The sequence below is a fragment of the Molossus molossus genome, unplaced genomic scaffold (assembly GCF_014108415.1).
Source record: "Molossus molossus isolate mMolMol1 unplaced genomic scaffold, mMolMol1.p scaffold_m16_p_17, whole genome shotgun sequence".
Taxonomy (NCBI): domain Eukaryota; kingdom Metazoa; phylum Chordata; class Mammalia; order Chiroptera; family Molossidae; genus Molossus; species Molossus molossus.
The window spans coordinates 64,712,384-64,733,546 of record NW_023425352.1 but is presented as its reverse complement, the minus strand read 5'-3'; the positions used below and the strand labels follow the sequence as shown (position 1 = coordinate 64,733,546).

General features: G+C 38.5%; 1 protein-coding gene across 5 annotated transcripts in view; it reads right to left on the bottom strand.

Moving 5' to 3' along the window:
• Positions 1-709: 709 nt before the first annotated feature.
• Positions 710-21,163, bottom strand: part of ZNF248 (zinc finger protein 248) — a 43,407-nt gene continuing 22,953 nt past the window's right edge. For 3 of the 5 annotated variants that reach the window (XM_036265597.1, XM_036265599.1, XM_036265594.1), the window contains 3 exons: positions 15,526-15,652; positions 15,179-15,274; positions 710-5,467 (listed from right to left, as the gene is read on the bottom strand). In XM_036265597.1, coding sequence (XP_036121490.1) covers positions 3,969-5,467; positions 15,179-15,274; positions 15,526-15,652 — 1,722 coding nt within the window. In that variant the 3' untranslated portion in view covers positions 710-3,968. The remainder of the gene's footprint in view (positions 5,468-15,178; positions 15,275-15,525; positions 15,653-21,163) is intronic. The other 2 variants (XM_036265598.1, XM_036265596.1) reach the window with 2 other exon arrangements.

The window sequence follows — 21,163 nt, the reverse complement described above, 5'->3', positions numbered from 1 at the left end:
TCATAATTGCAAATGTAAATGTGATCTACTACCAAATGCAAATGTACAAGTAAAAGGATACTGGTTTCATAACCACTGTAGTGAACATCTTTTTGGGGTCTAACACACAAGTAAATGTCAGTGAAAACTCCCATAACTGTATCCATGTTGTCTGGACTTCCACTGGTGCCTTTGCAAGATACAAATAAAATTAAGTACGCTGTGGAGAATGCAGAAAAAAAATTTAGATGATCCTAATAGACTATGTTGAGGGTATGTCTGTGGAAGATGTGGCAGAGGAGTAGACCAGAAGCTTCAAGATTTCCATCAGAAACTTGGAATTCATACAGATGAGTACTGAAGGCCCATCATGGGACTAACAACACAGGAAGACAGGCATAGCAAATTTCAAAGCTGATGGTAGTGTATCATCCTTCAATGCATTTAAAGATAAACAGCAAAGCAATCAAGATATCACCCAGGCTCTTGGTAGTCACACTCAAATACAGTACCAATTCACAATGCTATCAACAAAATCAAATTTGTATAACCAAAATTGTTAACAGATCTAACAAATATAAAGCCCATAATCAGGTTGATATATTCTTGACAGCAATTGTTCATGAGGAAAAACAAAAATAATTGTGAAATCCAAAATTCATCATAAATTACAAAAATAACAAATAAAAATTTAAGTTAAATAATATTATTTAATAAATCATGGGCCAAATGTCTCCATAGATGTTTTGTACAGGGCCAAATAAATACTAAAGACATTTTGGACAGGACCATGTCTCAGTGGATGTTTTAGACAGGTCCAAATGTCCTGCAAAGTTGTATTAAGTATGCCATATCAAGCCAATAAGAAAAAGGGCAAATTAATCAAACAGTGCAGGGACAACTGGATATTTATTTGGAAAACTAGAGAGCTGCTTACCTCACACTACATGTAACAAGAAACACCACAGCCTGGCTGGTGTGGCTCAGTGGACTGAGCGTCATCCTATTGAGTGAGGTCCCAGTTTGATTCCTGGTCAAGACATAAGCCTGGGTTTTGGGGTTGAACCCCAGTAGAGGTTGTGCAGGAGACAGCCAGTCGATGTTTCTCTCTCACATTGATGTTTCTCTCTAAAAAAAATCAATAAAAACATATTTTTAAAAATTTTTAAATAAAAAGAAACATCACAGATGGATATATTAATAATGCAATTACACATATCTGCTTCACGTGTGTTAAAGGAGAGACACACCTGCCACTTTTCTCAGTTCCAAAAGAAATTTATTTATGACAAAAAAACACAACAAAGCAAAAACACAACTTTCAACTAGTAGAATAAATTTCTAATACTGAGCCTCTACAAAGGAAGTTACAGGAATTTAAAAACACTGTGCGGCTTATTCTCCATTAGCTCCACTAAGATCTTCTCTGTGCCCACTTGGCCAGATGGCATCTGCTTGGGTTCTCCAAAGGGAGGCGCTAGCAATTTGGTGTCACAATTCTGGTAGTGATAATTATCTCCTACATGGTGGCCCCTCCTTTGAAACAATAGTTTTCATCCTTTGCCCCTTTAGGATTTACAATGGTAATGGCTTCCTGTTGATGCTAGTCTCTAGGTGCTTCAATAGCCCTCATTTCTGGCCCACACCACTGTAATTCTGCCATTAAAGTCTAGAATTCTGTTTTTTACTAGAACCACGGCTGAGACAAGACCCATCCCTATATTGATTAGTCAAAAGAAATAATTCTTCCCCAAATTCTTCTCTATTAGGGGCAATACCTTTAGCTATAAGTAACAGCCCTAAGAATAAAAAAGAAACCTTTATCCTCACAGTAATATAAGGTCCTCATGGAGAGCAGGTCCAGATAGAGTTGCACATCCCAATGATGTCACCTCCAAACCAGGGTTTTATCTCCTTGTGTAATGTTATCTTCAGGCTACTGCCCTTTAGGGCCATAAACTATAATTTGATATAACATACAAACATGAAAAAGTCCATTAAAAGAGAGATAATCTTTCTTTTGTCTTCTTACATCATGACAATATTTTATTGCTGAGATTTTTCCCAGAAGCACTGCAGAATATTTTTCAAACATCTCACTGTTCACATGTCCACCCAACAAAATCATTAACACATCCATGATTAATTCAGACTAACCTGGATTTACCCTTATATCATCGGGGGGAAGGATGAACAAAGACAAATCAGAGCCCAGCAAAAAAGAAGTAGAGTCCCAGTGTTCTCTCCCACTCCCATTTTTTTCATGTGGGAGGCAACCAAAAAATTTTTGGTGGCCTTGCTTCAGCAAGGCAGAAAAAAAAAAAGTGGAGTTCCTTGGAACTGCTAATATGTTGCAAGGAGGCATAGCAAACAGTAGGACAAAGGCTAAAGAGACAGTATATGACACTCTATTATATAAAATACAAATACATAGTTCCTGGTTTACATACAGCTCAGGTTACATATAGCATGCCTACATAGATACAGCAAAATACCAAGAGTATGAAAGAGGCATTTCATTACCACTATTTTTTTATCTGTACAGTGCAGTATTACTGTTATAACTGATGTTAATCTTCATGGAATTTATGTAAGTATTATTATTCACAGCATTTACAGTATTGACTGACCAAGAGGCAGCTTTAAAAACAGAGAAAAAAAATGTTTGGCTTTTTAATAGATTTAATAGTTGAGCAGCAATGGCTGTACTCATTCATAAATGCCAAAAAAAGTCAGGGTAAAGGTAGATGAGTGGCTGTAAAATAACATATACTAGCCATACTCTAAAGAGACACAGTTAGTATTGAGAATAGAAATTATGCTGAGGTATTTAAAAACCTCACAGAAGAAACATATGTTGTCTTTATTGAAGAGGCAGTTCAGCAATAATGACCACAGCCATGTATTTGTCAAAAAATAGGAGAAAGGGCATGTGGTTTTCACTTTAACTTTTCCAAATATATTTTCTTATATCCATAGTGGTGTGCTGGTAAATATTGGACAATAGGTTCTCTGAGAAAATAACCCTAATTTGTAGACTTTGCCAATTTCCATGGTGTAAATACTCCCACTAAATCCAAGTTACCAATGTGACAGCACTGAATGTAGAGCTGGAAGATGTGCAGTAGCACACCATTCATTATACAGTATTTTCTCCATGCAGACTCAATAATAAAAGTAACCTAAAGAACAAATAGCAAAATGTTATAAAATAATTAGGACGTATTGAGTGTTTATTACCTTTGTTTTAAATATAATTGTAACTGTATAAAATTTGATTTAATAATGACTGTATTTAACAACTGGCTCATAAAATTCCTGAAAATTTAACAATCAGCGGTACTTCCAAGCCAGTATGAACTTACTCTAGCACACCACTATATATGAATATAAATATATTTACAGGTACATTTGTAAATGTGTCAACCTACAAAGATACTGGTGACATTTAGTGTGGGAAGTATTATATAGACCACAACAGTTGTTTAACTAAGTGTTCATCCTTTCTCTTCACAAGCATGTTGGGCTCTAGTATACAAATCAAGCATACCTCAAATTTCTGTTTTATTAAAATACTTACATAAGGCCTGCACACATTAGGGACTCTTCATATAAACATTTAATGCTATTGTCATTCGACATTTTTTAAGATTCAGATTACATTGTGAATATCAGTATAACTATCACCCCATTATATTTACAATAAAATTTTGGTATCACATTTGGACCATGACACTGGTCAACATAAATTCTATTTATGAAGTTTTACAATATTACTTAAATTTCCCCTCAGTACAAATTTTCTGACAAAATTATTTTCTTAAAAGCTTCCACATATTTAAAGCATTTATAAGGTTTTATTCAAATATTAATTATCTGAAGTACAATAAGATGTAACTTTGAAGTAATTTGTAACATTCTTTGGGTTTAATCTTATTTTTAAAAACTGAATAACAAATTTGAAAGGGTGGATGAAGGTTTCTGAATATTCAGGATGTTGAAAGAGCTTTCACCCTTGTGTGAATTCTCTGATGTTTAGTGAGTACTGACCTCTGACTAAAGGTTTTCCCACATCCATTACACTCATAGGGTTTCTCCCCTGTGTGAGTTCTATTATGCTTAGTAAGAGCTGATTTCTCACAAAAGGTTTTCCCACACTCATTACATTTATATGGTTTCTCCCCTGTGTGAGTTCTTTGATGCACAATGAGGTTTGACTTCACACAGAAGGATTTCCCACATTCATTACATATGAAAGGTTTCTCTCCTGTGTGCGTTCTCTGATGTACAGTTAGTGCTGACCTGTGGCAGAAGGACTTTCCACATGCATTACATTCATAGGGTTTCTCTCCTGTGTGTGTTCTGTGATGTTCAGTGAGATTTGACTTCACACAGAATGTTTTTCCACATTGCTTACATTCATAAGGCTTTTCTCCTGTATGTGTTCGTTGATGGTTGGTAAGGTGTGGTTTCTGACAAAAGGATTTCCCACATTCAGCACATTCATAGGGTTTCTCTCCTGTGTGTGTTCTCTGATGTTGAGTGAGGTTTGACTTTTCCCAGAATGTTTTCCCACAATCAGCACATTCGAAGTTTTTTTCTCCTGAGTGAGCTCTTCGAGGTTGGGTGAGGTGTGACTTGTTGTTGAAATTATTTCCATTTTCCTTGTGCTCATAAGGTATTCCCCCCATATGTACTATCTGATGTTTAAAGAGGGATGATTTCCTCCCCGTTTTGTGACTTATTTTATATTCATGGGGAATCTTTCCCGCATAAGTACTCGGATGAATAATGAAAGTTGAATTGTCACAGAAAATTTGCCCATATGCATTATACTCATAGGGATTCTCCCCTGTAAGAGCTCTCTGATGTCCCAATCTTAAATCCATATAAAAGGAATTCCCACAAATACTGCATTCATATGGCTCCCTTTCCAAACGAGTTCTCTGAGATAAACTGAGCTTTACACTTTGGCTGAAAGTTCTCTGACATTCATTATATTTACAGAGTGTCTCTCCGATCTGAGCTCTCTTGTTTGAGAAAAAGGCTGCCTCCTCTTGGAAGCCGTGTCCATTTTCATTATACTCAAAAGGCTGGTCGAAAATTGGCTGAGTGAGATCCTGACCATGGCTGAGGATATTCCTTTTTTGATTATAGTTATAGGATTTCCCTCCAGTAGGCATTTTCTCATGTCTAATATCAAGGAGCAATTTCTCATATAAATTAAACTTATCAGGCTTTGTTCCAGAATAGTTCTTTCTACTAATAATTAAGCCTGAAATATTCTTCAAACTCATTTCACACGAGGCACATATCTTATATGAAAAATTTCTTGAAGGAACACAGTCTGTACCCAGATCAAAAGTTTTCCTTACTCTGTTACCATCATTTATACTTAATGCTTTATTGGTGCTGAGAGCATATTGCCAAAAGTGCTCATCTTGATATTCTTGGCTGTTCTCTATTAGGTCATCAACTTTCCAGTCTTCTAGAAATGAAAGAAATAACCACATTTTATGAATCTCAGTACATTTCTCATGGAATTGGATGTTTATACAAATAAGCTATTATACAGTAAATCCTTACTCTTAGACCCACTTTACTGGTATGAACTAAATCCAAATATGCATTTCCATTACCTTTCTGGTTTGAGCAGAAAATAACATGCTGCAGTGGAAGCAGGGAAAGGAAACTGGCAATGACATTTAACACTTTATAAATATAATCTTCAAAACTAGACAAAAAAGGAAATAAAATTCAAAGCACAAAGAACTAGGGACTGGCTGATTCAGGAACAGAGACATTCAGAGAATGGGGTGAGCCCAAAAGAGACATTAAACACTGAATAAAGTGACAGTGAAGATTAGCAGACAAGGGCATTCAGAGGATGAACCCTGTAGGTAGAGGGAGAACAGTTCAGTCCTAGTCTCCTCATATACAGATTACAAAGTTGATTAAGACAGTGAAAATGATACAGAACATGCTCGGTTGTCTGAGTCAATTATATGCCCCTGTATTACAATTAAAATTAAAATTACTGTAAATATGGACTGTAGGCCTATGTATTCGAGCGCCCCAGGAATCCTTCTACGCCAGGTGCAACCGCTAGAGTCTGAAACGGATTAACCGCGATAAACGAGGGACGACTGTTCCGGGGAGGATTCCTACTGGAGTACATGCCTCTGCTCTACACATCAACACCAAACTAAAGTTCTGAAGATATCAACTTCCTTGGGTCCAAAAGAATAGTCCTATGACCCAGGATCTAGATTTTTCTTTAATATAAGTCACAAAAAAATCATTTATCTTTAAAAATGCTTTAAGAGAGGCAAGTTAGAAAAGGTGAAATGAACTGAAGACATGGTGAGCAAACAGTAGCGATTTTCTGAGAAATGTTCACTTAGAAAGCAAGAAACTCAGAACTGGATGAGTTCTTAAGGGAAGTTTTGTATTTGTTAAGGAAAACACACCAGAAAACATATTAGAGAGAGAATCTGGTTTGGCAGAGACAGATCATGGTTTATGTCCTTACCTTCTCACAGCTTGTTACTGTGGTAAGATCCTCACTAATATGCTTGTTGCCATTCCTTTCTCTCCCTGTTTTATGTCAACATCAAAATACATTTCTGAAAGCATCTATTTCCTCATGTATTAAGGAACACTGTTTTACCCCAGACTACAACTCTCTGTCTAGCTGTGATTCACCACACTATAAATGTTCAACAGGGTATACGACACAGATGAGAAATAGGACATCTCTGCAAAAGGATCAGGTTCATTCTGTTTTCTCACAGCTGTTAATGAAATTGTCCCAATCATCAAGTCATATGTTTCTTTACCTCAACTGGCAGGCTTCTCCCCAAAATAATTCTGTTTCTGAGGCAATGTTGATTTTTAAGTATGCCTTTATTTCTAGGTTTATCTTTTATATTGAGGTTTTCAGCTTTCACACCTAGCTTCATCTGTGAATTTTACTTACCTGTAATATTCATAAAGATCACATTTCTCTATATGGTTCTGATACCTTAAGTAGACACTATCTTAAAATTTGGGGCTACATTTCATTGTTGCTACTTAATACAACAATGTTAAAACAACAAAAAACATGTTAAAAAAAATCTATGACAGTCCTGAGCCCAATTGCTTCAAGGACCACAGATGATAGTTATTATCCTGGCAAAAACAAATCAAAACAAAAAAAACTAACTTTACACCAACTGGATTCACATATAGTGCTCAAGCCACCATTCTACAAATCCATTAAAAATATCTGGGTCTCTTATAAATTGCTCATTCCCAACAACACATCTTTCACTTAACTAGCTGTACTCCACCCTGACTATCCTTGGAACTTGGACATCCTTCAGGAAATGCTACTTTCTTTCATTTAAAACAACAAATGACAAAAATAAAATAAAAGAACAAAATCAACAAATCCTATAGCATCCCTATCATTTTCAGTCTCCATCTGCTGCCTTTAGAAGTTACTGTCTGTATAATTCACTGTAATGTAAAATCTCTTGGTCAGTGCCACACCTTGTATCATGACCACAAGGCTGGGTCTTGGCAGGTGTTAACAAAATCCTATTTCCTCTAACTTCATTGAGGAGACAGAATCTTAATAATTCTTAAAAAGCAATATGCATATGAATTATTCCCAATCTATACTTCATGAGCTATAATACACAAAGACAATATAGGAATGTGCATTTTGTCAAAGTACTACAGAATGCTTTCTGAATGGATGAAAAAGAAGGACCTCTTCTAAACTTGACTCCATAGTTAATCAACAAAATAATTATTAAAAGACCAGAATTAGGAAAAGTAAGAAAGGGCCTTCTGTTTAGGAAATAGGAAAGAAACCCTCAGCAACAGACATATGATCAGGTCTAAGTTTTGGGTGATATAGCCACTAGTGGGTTAGGGTCATCAAATAGGAATATTAAGTTACAGCAAAAAATATTGAGCTCTAACTTAAAATAAGTGAGACAATAACAATAGCCATTACTGTGTACCATGCAATGTGTAAATACTTTATATGTGCAATATTAATTAATCTAAGTATCTGAAAAGGAAAACTGAACAGATTGAAAGTTATAGATAAAAGAGAAAGCATTTAAGGGGTTCCAGTCAAGATAGCAGCAGAGGTTAATGCGGTACTCAATTCCTCTGACAACCACATTAAAGTTTTAACTAGAGAACAATCATCATACAGAACCTCCTGAAATCTAGCTGAATAGAAAACCTAAACCCAAATCAATACCAGTTTAAGGATATAAAGAAGCCACACTGAGAATGATAGGAGGGGCAGAGATATGGAACCGGTTGGTTCCACACCCACGTGTAGTGGGTAAAAAAGGAGTGGTATCATGGATGCAGAGGTTCCCCCGAGGAGCAAGGTGTCCTAGCCCAGAATTCCAGTACCAGGAAGACAAGTCCCCATAAATTCTGGTAGTAAAACCCAGTTTGAATTACGGCTGAGTGAGGTGGATGCTACTGGAGTCCCAGGTGTTCCTCTTAAAGGGCCTGCACATAGACTTACTTGGACTCTCTCACTCTTGAGTTCCCATGCTGGGCACCAGGGACATATGGGGAGAAATTAAGTTATCTGGCATTGGGCAAGAGCTGGAGGGGCAGCTTTTTCCCAGAGAGAAGTGCTGGCAGAGGCCTTTGTTCCTTTCCTGGGACCACCCCCACAAACTGCAGGCAGGCAGCATATCTGAGTCTCCATCAATCTGGCTAACACTGTTAGCTCCACCCAGGTGATTCCCCGAGACCCTGCCCCACCCAACTTGTGGACCCAACCCAAGTTGTTAGTTTCCAGTAGCTTTTCTATATAAATAGCCTCTCTTGGCTCATGCTCAGACTTCCCTAAAATTCTCAAAGAAGCAGTATCTGGCCTTCCACCTTGGCCTCTCTTGGGCACCTCCAAGACAGCACAAGTAACAGCCATCTGCAGATCTCTGTGTAGCTCATGTTGTGTAGCCCCTGGCAAGGCACAGGTGGCAGCTGACTTTGGCCAGCACCACCCGAGAGGCCCCAGGAGCCAGCGCACCCAGTGGATAGCTTCAGACCACATCAAAGCACCACACCACCTCTTCCATAAGGGACACATCCTAGGGTGGAATTCAGGAGGCACAGAGCCTTGCTGAAGTAAGTCTTCCTCTGTGGGTCAGAGTCGATCCTCCATGGTAGTCGGAACTGGTCCTTGAAGCCAATCTCCAGCTGAAGGGTCAATAGCAATCAAGGCTCAACTACAACAGGAAGGTGTATACAGCACACACAGGGTGGGGCACACACCTGGAATGTCCAGCTCCAGTAATCAGGGAGGCTGTGCTACTGGGCCCTACAGGATACCTACTACGTAAGGCCACTCTACAAGCCCAAGAGATGTAGCAGCTCTACCTAACATACAGAAACAAACACAGGGAGGCAACCAAAATGATGAGAGAAAGAAACATATCCCAAATGAAAGAACATAATAAAACTCCAGAAAAAGAATTAAATAAATGGAAACAAGCAATCTAGTCAGGGGTGGGGAATGTCTGGCCCATAGGCCATATGACACCCACTAAATCAACACCAGTTAACATCACATATCTCACCAAATTAGCCTGACCAAATATGGCAGGGTAATTTTTAAGTTGATAATTATGTATGGCTTGCAAATTATATAAATATCCAAATGTCCCTTGGCAGAAAAAAGGTTCCCCACCCCTGTTAGATACAGAGTTCAAGACAATGGTTTATAAGGATGCTCAATGAATGTAGGGGAAGAGTGGATGAACTGAGATAGAATACATACAAATGGAACTAGAAAACAAAAAAGAAACCAGTCAGAAATAAAGAATACACTAACTGAAATGAAGAATACATTATAAAGAATCAACAGTAGAATAGATGAAGCAAAGGATCAAATCAGAGATCTGGAAGATAAGGAAGCAGGAAACACCCAATTAGAACAGCAAAAATAAAAAAAATAAAAAAGATAGTACAAGGAGCCTTTGGGACAACTTCAATGTACGAACAATCGCACCATGTGGGTACCAGAAGAAGAGAGAGCAAGAAATTGAAAACCTTGTGAAAAATAATGACGGAAAACTTCCCCAATCTGGTGAAGAAAATAGACATACAAGTCCAGGAAGCACAGAGAGTCCCAAACAAGATGAACCCAAAGAGGCCTACACCAAGACACACCATAATTAAAACACCAGAGTTTAAAGAAAAAGAGAGATTCTGAAAAGCAGCTAAAGAAAAGCAGTTAGTTTTCTACAAGGGAGATCCCAAAAGACTGTCAGCTGATTTCTCAATAGAAACTTTAGGGCCAGAACGGAGAGGAAAGAAATATTCAAAGTGATAAAAAGTAAGGACCTACAACCAAGATTACTCTACCCAGCAAAGCTATCATTTAGAATTGAAGGACAGATAAAGAAGACGAGGAAAGACTAAAGAAGTTCATCACCACCAAACCAGTATATTTAACCAAAAAATGTTAAAGGGTCTTCTTTAAGAAGAAGAAAATGATATGAATAATAAAATGGTAATAAATGCACAACCTATCAACAACTACTTTAAATTCAAATGAATTAAATGCTCCAATCAAAAGACCTAATGAAGCTGAATGGATAACAAAAACAGACCCTTACATATACCATCTACAAGAGACACTTCAAATTGAAAGACACACAGAGATTGAAAGTAAAGGGATGGAAAAAAATATTTCATGAAAATAGAAACTAACAAAAAGCTGGGGTAGCAATACTTACACCAGACAAAACAGAACTAAGTTACAACTAAACTACAGAACAACCGTCATTCAAAACTGCCTGAAATCAAGCTGAATGGAAGTCCGACAACTACGGAATTAAAACAGCAGCCACATCGAGACTGGTAGGAGAGGCGGAGGCACGACGGGCTGGTCCCACACCCATGTGTGGCGGATAAAAATCAGGAGGACACCTCGGCTGGGAAGGTCCTTCCTGAGGACTGAGGGGTCCTTGTCCCACACCAGGTGCTCCGCTCAGGGTTCCAGTGCCAGGAAGAGAAGTCCCCATAATTCTGGCTGGAAAAACCAGCAGGAACTGAGGCTCAGGGAAGCTGAAGCAGCTGGAGCCCCAGGCAGCTCCTTAAAGGGCCCGCGCACGGACTTATCAGACTCTCTCCCTCTAAGCTTGGAGGGGAGGCAGCTAGAGGGGCACCAGAGACATACAGGGAAGAACTGAGCTGTTTGGCACTGGAGCAAGGGCTGGAGAGGGGGCTTTCTCTGAGACAGACATGCTGTCAGAGGCCTTTGTTCCTTTCCTGAGCCTTTCCCTGGGGCAGCAGACAGTTGCCATATCTGGGACTCCAGCAACCTGGCTCACACTGGTAGCCCCACCCTGGTGACTCCCTGAGGCCCTGCCCCACCCAACTTTCAGGCCCACCCAAGCTGCTGCCACTTGCTTAACCATAGGATTGGCCTGTCTTGGATCTTGCTTCAGGTTTTCCCTAAATTCTTTCAAACAAGCAGCATCTGGTCTCAGCTAGCCCCATACCTCTCGTTAAGTAATACACTGAAACAAACACAGAGAGGCAGCCAAAATGAGGAGACAAAGAAACAGGTCCCAAATGAAAGAACAGAACAAAACCCCAAGAAAAGAACTAAGCGAAATGGAGATAAGCAACCTAACAGATGCTGAGTTCAAAATTCTGCTTATAAGGATGCTCAATGAACTTAGTGAGAACCTCAGTGAACTTACTAAGGGCCTCAAGAGCATAATAAAGGACCAGTCAGAAATGATGGATGCACAATCAGAAATGAAGGAGGCATTAACTGAAATAAAGAATATTTACACAGATTCAATAGTAGAGTACGTAAATCCAAAAAGCAAACCATCGATTTGGAATATAAGGAAGCAAAAACGCCCAATCAGAACAGCAAAAAGAAAAAAGAATCCAAAAAAATGAGGATAGTGTAATGAGCCTCTGGGACAACTGCAAGCGTGCCAACATTCACATGTTTGGGGTGCCAGAAGGAGAAGAGTGAGAACAAGAAATTGAAAACCTGTTTGAAACAATAATGGCAGAAAACTTTCCTAACTTGGTGAAGAAAACAGACATACAAGTCCAGGAAGCACAGAGAGTCCAAATAAGATGAACCCCAAGAGGTCCACACCAAGACACATCAACATCAAAATGCAAAAGGTTCAAGACAAAGAGAGAATCTTAAAAGCAGCAAGAGAAAGGCAGCTAGTTACCTACAAGGGAGTTCCCATAAGGCTGTCAGCTGATTTCTCAAAAGAAACTTTGCAGGCCAGAAGGGTGTGGCAAGAAATATTCAGAGTGATGAAAGGCAAGAACCTACAACCAAGATTACTCTATCCTGCAAAGCTGTCATTTAGAATTGATGGCCATATAAAGACTTTCCCAGACAAGAAAAAGTTAAAGGAGTTCATCACCACCAAACTGTTATTATATGAAATGCTGAAGGGTCTTTTTGAAGAAAAAGATAAAATATATGAACAAACAAAATGGCAATGAATACATATCTATCGGCAATGGAATCTAAAAACAAAATGAACAGGTAGAACAGAAACATTCTCATAGATTACAGAGAACATTTTGTTGGTTGGCAGATGGGAGGGGGGATGGGGGAATGGGTGAAAAAGGTAAAGGGATTAAGAAGTACAAATTCATTGCTAGACTGACAAACTTCAATGGGAAAGGGGTTGGAGGTGTGGGAAGAAATAAACCAAAGAACTTATGTGCATAACCAATGGACACAGACAATAGTGTGGGAAAAGGCGGGAGTGGGGAGGAGAGGGTCAATGGGGGAAAAATGAGGAACATCTGTAATACATTCTACATACAACAATAAAGATTTAAAAAAAAAAAGCAATTTTGTCAGGGTAGTAAAAGTACACTGGATGATTAGGTTAAAAATAAAAACCATTAAGGAGTTGGTTTAAGCCAGGAATGAAAAATCAGACACATAGTTCTGGTTTTAAGTAGCAAAAGTGACAAATGAGAAAATGAAGAGATGTAGTAGGTGGGTTTGAAAGGAAAACAACAGCAGGAGTCTGAATAGACTAGTAATAGGTGGTAAGAGGTTTAGTGCAATGATCCATAGTTTCCACTTAAGGTAGTAAAAAGATTGCAGACTGTCCCTTATTTGACTCTTGCAAAACCAACCTCTCTGGTTTTCATGTCATTCAGACTGTTCCTTCTCAATCTCCTGTAATGATGAGATTTAATGGATTTACTTGTAAAAGTGTATTGTCCCAAGACCACTTTTCTCACAAACAACCACTCTCTAGAAAAGAAGTATGCAAACTATAACTGCAAGGCAATGCTCCTAGAACTAAGAATGTTTATCTTTTTAGAGGGAAAAAGCAGAAGGGGCAGTAGGAAGTAGCAAGGATAAAGAGGAAAGGAGGAAGAAAAAGGAGGAGAATAAATATGAAGAGAAATAGGTGAAAAGAAGAGGAGCAGCAGCAACAGCTGAGACCACATGTGGTCACTAAACCTAAAATATTTACCTTCAGGTCTTTTGTAATGACATTTGCCAATATCTGTTCTAGAAGATCTCCTCTATCCCCCTGCATTTATCACCACCTGAAACTGATGCCTTTCAAATGGATACTTCTAGTTCTGTACTCCATACTTGTATATATTCTACCTCCAATACAGAGGCTGGATTTCAAGTTATCTCAAGATTCTTGAGTTCAAATTTACATTTGTAATAACTCTCATATAATCTCTCCTAATTTTCTCTATCTCCGTAAATGACACCCTAATTTACCCAGTTCCTTGAGAACCACTGAGTCATTCTTGAGTCCTTTCTCTCACATGCTCTTGTCCAATCCAACAGCAAATCCTCTTAGTCTCTTCTTTAATATATCTGTACAAATCTACTATTTCTGAGCACTCCAGCATAGCCTTACCCATCACCTTCTCTCCTCTGGAATACATAATAGCCTCCTAATTGGTGTTCCTTCCTTGTTCATGCCTAAGTACCACCCACCCACCACAGTGTAGTCACTGCCTAGAAGTCAGAGAGACCCCTTTAAACATAAATCAGATTTGATGACATAATTTGATTTACAGTTACTAAAAGTACAAAAAACAAAGGATTTCTCACATCACTCAAAATAAAAGTAATGTATCTGGCATGGTCCATGCTATTTCTTATGACATCAACTTCTATCAATCTCCCCCATGCCCACTGGTCTCCAGCCACATTGCCCTCTTTGTCATTCTTCACTCTAAGAATATATCTGTTGGAGAAGTTCAGCACTTAATGTTTCCAAATAACTCATCCTTTCACTTTATTAGAGTCTCATCTCTATTGACTTAATCATAAAGTTTTTCCCTGACTTTCTTAACCAAATAGTACATGCCATCATTCTCCATCTCCCTTTCCTCTGCTTTAACTCTAAAGTACTTACCATCACCCAACAACATTGTGTGTGTATATACATGCACATATAGCTACACACACACACACGTATGCTTTGTGTTCCTCACTGTAATGTACACTACATGATAGCAGGGCAGTGCTCTTTTAATTACCAAAACACAGCCCAGCTGGTGTGGCTCAGTGGCTGAGCATCGACCCATGCCACAAGAGGTCGCTGGTTCAATTCCCGGTCAGGGCACATGCCCAGGGTGTGGGTCAAATACCCAGTGGGGGGCATGGGCGTGCAGGAGGCAGCCAATCAATATTCTTTCTCATTGATGTTTCTCTCTCTCTCCCTTCCTCTCTCTCTAAAATCAATAAAGAAAAAGAAAAAATATTACCAAAACACATAACTGGATGATAGTGAGTGCTCACCATATATCTGTTAAAATTAATATATAGAAGTACTGCATGACAACACACCAGCTAACACAAGACAAATAGAAGGAAGCGAACAATTCTAAAAGATACCCTAATTAATATAAATGATCTAAAATGATGCCAACTGACTTTGGGTTATGGTATAGGTAAATCATTCAAAATGTCAAAGAACAAAGGAAAGCACATGAGTGAAAGTGACACACGGAGGAATGTGATTAAGGTAATGGAGGGATGTGGGACAACTGTCCTTAGTCACTTTTAAAGATCTGGGACCACAAAAAGAACTATCTGAAAAATATTTGAAAGGTGCTAAACCCTAAACCAATGGCTTAAGATCTCATTTGCTGTGGCTTCCATCTGCTTGTGAATTCATAAACTCACCTGGGTGCCACTGGCGTGGGAATCTTTGCTTTAATATCCAGGGCTCGTCTCCTTGCTCTATCTTGATGATCACTTCTGGCTTACTAATGCAATACCCTGTTAAGAGAAAATAATACAGCACTATGGCTAAACAGCCTGGTGTTAAGGACTCTGAAAAAATGATGGAGAAGAAAGGTACAGATTTAGGAGCTGTTCAAAGGAGGTATCCAAATGAACCAATCCTTTAGGAGGTTAAGAACACAGCATTCTTGATTGTGGCCAAAATCTCAAGCTTCAGATCAGAAAACTCTACAGGAAGTTCGTGTTTCAACGAGTAAGAAATGTAGACACATGGAAAAAATTCTTACCTACTGAGACAAGGTGGCTGTAGTTTTCCAGCATCATGTCTCTGTATAGTATCTTCTGAGCAGGATCCAGAAGACACCACTCTTCCTGGGTGAAGTCCACACACACATCTTTGAATGACACTTGTTCCTGTAACGGTATATTCTTTTTCTATATGAAGCTGTCAGAACTACATGATGAGAAAAACACCTGAAATAACTAATCTCTTTAGAGTTTACTAAAATTATCATATAAGATGTCTTCTTTTGTGCTAGACTATGCAGGATAAAATAACATATGTACAAACTGAGTTTCCACTAAGGCCCTGAAACTGTCCTAACTGCTGCAAATAACTAGTGATGAAAACACAGTTTCTGTTCTCAAAGTGCTTATGACCTGATAAGGAGACATATACATTATCATTTATTAAATTAGACATTATAGGAGCTGGAAGTATGCACAAAGTAGATTGCGGTTACCAAGGAAAAGTTAGTTCTTTTATATTGCTGACTTTTACTGAGGAAGTAAAACTTTTAGTTGTTACAGTGAACAGCAGGATTGAAATGAATATGGTGCAGGCCCTGATCAAGCTCAATCCATGACTGATTAAAGTGACAAGCCCTGCATTCTACTTGCCCACCAGAGAAAAAGATGAACCCTCTCTGCTAAAAGAGATCATTTTCTGGAGCCTCTACCATTTTTTGTTGTTGTTAAATACAATGTTTGGTATCCTATGAAAAATTTCATGTTCTGTGAAAAGACAAAGACCAAGGAAAAAACTGACAATAAAATTAGACTTGATAAGCAATAACTTCAAAATAAATTATAAATAATGTATTCAATAAAACAGATGAAAATATGAACAAAATAAATGAAAGATGGGGGAAGTTCAACAGATACATGGTATGTGTGTTGTGCAGAAAAGAACAGAGCAGGCCTGAAACTGCTAGCTCTTGAAAGGTCTGTGACAAGGGTGTCCTTTGGCTGGCATATGGGAACTTGGATTTCAGGAGGGTTCTCACCATTCTCTGATAAGAATGTCTCATTAAGCCTAAACTCTTTGTGTTAATAATACAGTTTATGTTGTACATGTATATCCTTCTGGAGCCTGGAATTTCATGTGCTAAGCAGAGAGTCTCTATGTGACTAGCCCCTGATAAAAACTGTGAGCAGTGTCTATTGAGCTTCCCTAGAAGACATTTCACGTTTGTTGTCAAAGCTCACTGCTAGAGGACTAAGTGTATTCTAGGAGAAGACTCTTAGAAGCTTGTGCCTGGTTTCCTCTGGTCTAGGCCTCATGTGCCTTTTCCCTCTGCTGACTGTGTTTTGTATCCTTTTATTTTAATAAGTCATAACCATAAGTACAACTACATGCTGAGTCATCTCAGTGAGTCACTGAACCTGGGAATCCCTAGGGACCTCTGATACATGTGTATACATACACACATGTGCATAGACACACATATATACATAAAAAGGGCATTCTAGAGCTGCAAAACACAATACAGAACTTATTAGATGGGTTGAAAATCATACTACAGAAAGGAGACAATCTGAAACATGTATGTATCTAACAAAAGAATATCAAAATACATACAACAAAAACTGACAGAACTGAAAACAGAAACAGACAAACCTATAATCATAGTTAGAGACTTCAACACTCCTCTCTCAGTATTGAGAGATTAAGCAGGAAGAAAATCAGGTAAGTGTATAGAAGACCTAAGCAACACTATCAACATGATCTAACGATTTCATCCAAAGCAATAAAACACACATTCTATCATTCCATTCTAGCTCACATGGAACAATCACCAAGATAGAACATAGTCTAGGCCACAAAACATACCTTAATGAATTTAAAGCAATAGCAAAACATGTTCAGACCACAAGGGAATTAAATATAAATGAATAAGCAAGTGACAGCTGGAAAATCCCCCCAAAACTTGAAAATTAAACAACACATTTATAAATAACCTACAAGTCAAAGAAGTCTCAAAAGAAATTTTAATTATAGTAAATAAAGTTAAAATGAAAATACCAATCAAAATTTGTGGGATACAGTGAAAGCAGTGTCTAAAGGAAAATTTATAGCATTAGAAGTATGTTAGATATAAAAGTTTCAAAATTGGTAACCTGTGATATCTGAGGAATGGTGGCATGAGAGACCCCCTTGGTTTCTCCCCTTGAGTTTCAATAATTTGAACAGCTATAATTCAACAAAAGATTCCCTGCTTAACATACAAACATGCCTGAGAGATATGCACATTGAAACATCTAAAGGTGAGCAAGTAGGAGCAAATGGGGGTGACAAGAAGGGAGAAGAGCTCAAAGGAGCCATGGACATAGCCCTGCAGCCTGGAGCTCACTACGGGGCTCAGCCTGGACAGAGGAGGAATCAGACTGTGAATGGCACTCCCTTCAGCCGAAAGGAGCAAAGAAATCTGGTTAGCATTTCTGCAGGAGTGGGCAGTAGAGGTGCAGATGAGCCCAGTGTCCAGGGCAGGGACGAAGCAGAGGCGCAGCCATGGTGGTCTGTCAATCGGCATTCCAGACAGAAAGACAAAGCCTCAGAACTTGCCTTCCCTTACCTTTCGTGTCGGGTTGCAAAGCACATTATCTGCAAACCTGAAAAATGGTAATATAGAAACACTTTTTTCACCCCTGAGTGAAGGGTGCACTCTGTGTCTAATCCCAGCAATGGGTGGAGGCACAAGGGGGCACTGCAGAGGTCCAGTGGTCACCACTGCTGAAAGGGCAAAGCAACAAAGGAGGCAGCCGGGTTTCCTCAACTGACCTGACCCCCCAAAACACTGCGGCAGACTGCCGGGCAGCATCTGGATGTGGGGGACAGCATTAATATTTTACAGATTTGGGGCCCCATCGCCTACTACATTCCCCTGCGGGGTTGGTTCACTGAGACTGAGGTGACCTGAACACATAGGAGATGCCCTCCTTTCCATGCAACACAGGCCATTTTCCACCACCCTGCAGAGAGATCTGAAAAGCTGGAGAAATGCAAGAGAACTAAAAACTTGTGATTCAGCGTGACCTACTAGAAAACAATAGAAAGACTTCTTATCAATCCACCACAGAGAGATGCCACTCATACATAGATGCCTAAACAGAGAAGGAAGCCATCAATACCATGAATAACCAAGGTAATGAGAAAGTTCAGAAAAGAAAATTAAAAATCTGGATAAAATAAACTTAAGGACATGGAAATAGGTGATTTAAATGTCAGAGAATTCACCTTGGCCGGTTTGGCTCAGTGGTGAGAGCATCAGCCTGCGGTTCAGAGAGACCCAGGTTCGGTTCCCGCTAAGGGCATGTAACTTGGTTGCAATTTGTCCCTGGCCCTGGTTGGGGTCATGCTGGAGGCAGCCACTCAATGTGTCCCTTTCACATCGATGTTTCTCTCTCTCTCTCTCTCCCTCTCACTCTAACTGAATAAAAATGAAAAAAAAAAAAAAAAAAAGTCCTTGGGTGAGGATAAATAAATAAATAAATGTCAGAGAATTCGAGTTTGCAGTTCTGAAAAAAACTAATTGAGATGCAAGAAAATACAGTCAGGCAGTTTAATGAACACAGAAACCAAATCAACAAACAAAATGAGTACTTCAGCAAAGAGACTGAAACTTTAGAAAAGAACCAAATAGAAATTCTGGAAATGAAGAACTCAATAAAAGAGATCAAGAATGAACTAGTGAGCATAGGAAATGGAGCTGACCAGACAGAAGAAATAATTAGTGATATTGAAGACAGAAATCTTGATATGACAGAGGGAAGAGAGAAACTTGAGCATTTAGAAAAACAACAACAACATGAAAGAACTCCAAAAAAAACAATCTGACTCCACCAGAAAAAGCAATATAAGAATAATAGGGCCATGGCCAGGTGGATCAGTTGGTTGCAGCATCCTCCTGACACCAAAAAGGTTGTGGATTCAATCCCTGGTTGGAAGGTGGAGAGAGAGGGGCATATGGGAGGCAAATGATTGATGTTTCTCTCTCTCTCTCTCTCTCTCTCTCTCTCTCTCTCTCTCTCAACTCAATAAAAACATATCCTCAGGTGAGGATTAAAAAAAAGAAAAAGAACAGGTATACTAAAAGAAAAAGAGAGAGAGAAAGAAATGAAGAGTAGATTCAAAACAACATTTGACAAGAACTTCCAAAACCTATGGAAAGAGCTAGATCCTCAAATCCAAGTAGCAAACATAACACCTAATTACCTCAACCAAAATACACCTTCTTCAAGGCACACTGTATTAAAACTGTCAAAATTAATGACAAAGAAAGAATTCTCAAGGCAGCCAGGAAAAAGGAGATAGTAATTTATAAAGAAAAGCCCATTACGTTATCATCAGACTTCTCAGCAGAAACTCTACAAGCCAGAAGACAGTGGAATCAAATATTCAAACTACTGAAAGAGAGAAATTAGTAGCCAAGAATGATATATTGAGCAAAGATATCCTTTAACTATGGAGGAGAAAGAAAGACTTTTCCAGACATAAACAAGCTGAGGAAACTCATAACCAGAAGATGTTCATTGCAGGAAATACTCAAAGGGGTTATTCTACTTGAAATAAAGACCAAAAGGTAACAAAACTAAGAGTAAGATCACCAGCAAATTAACAGCATAAACAGAGAAAATTTGTGACAATAAAATCACAAAACGGGAGGCGGGTAAAGGTCTGAATGTGCAAAGGAGGATAGAGATCAGATGCATTCAAAGGAAAAAGCACTACTGTATATACATGAAACTTTAATTTTCATAAAGTGAAGGGTAACTAAACACGCACACAAAAACTAAGACATATAACTTAATAAAAGGGGAAAAAGAGGAAGAAATATGGAATACCACCAAACAAAAACAAAAGAAACGTGAATTAAAAGAACCAATGGAGGCAAAGAGCTACCAAAAACAAAAGATAAAATGGCTATAGGAAATCTTCATACATCAATAATTACCCCAAATGAAATAGACTGAATTCACCAATAGAGGCACAAAGTAGCAAATTGGATTAAAATAACACCTGATCACATGCTGCCTTCAGGAGACACATCTAAGCTGCAAAGGCAAAGTTAGATTCAAAGTAAAAAGGTGGAAAATGTTTTTCCAAACGAACAGCACCCACAAAAAAAACAGGTGTAGCCATATTATATCAGACATAACAGATTTCAAGATAACAAAGGTAACAAGAGACAAAGATGGACAGTTTATAATGATAAAGGGGACACTGCATCAAGAAGACATAACACTTCTCAATATATATGCACCCAATCAAGGAGCACCGAAATATATAAAGCAACTACTAACAGGACTAAAGGGAGAAATTGACAAACACAATAAATAGTAAGGGGCCTAAATAACCCATTGATGGCTATAGATAGATCATCAAACATAAAATCAATAAGGAATTATTGTCCTTATATGACAAAATAGACCAAATGGACATAACTGACATCTACAGAGACTTTCATCCCAGAACATTAGATGAAAAATTCTTTTCCAGTGCACATGGAACATTCTCAAGAATAAACTATATGTTGGGTCACAAAACCAGCCTCAACAAATTCAAGAAGACTGAAATCATACCAAGCATATTCTCTGACCACAATGCTTAGAAATTAGACATCAACTGCAAAATGAAAGTAAAAA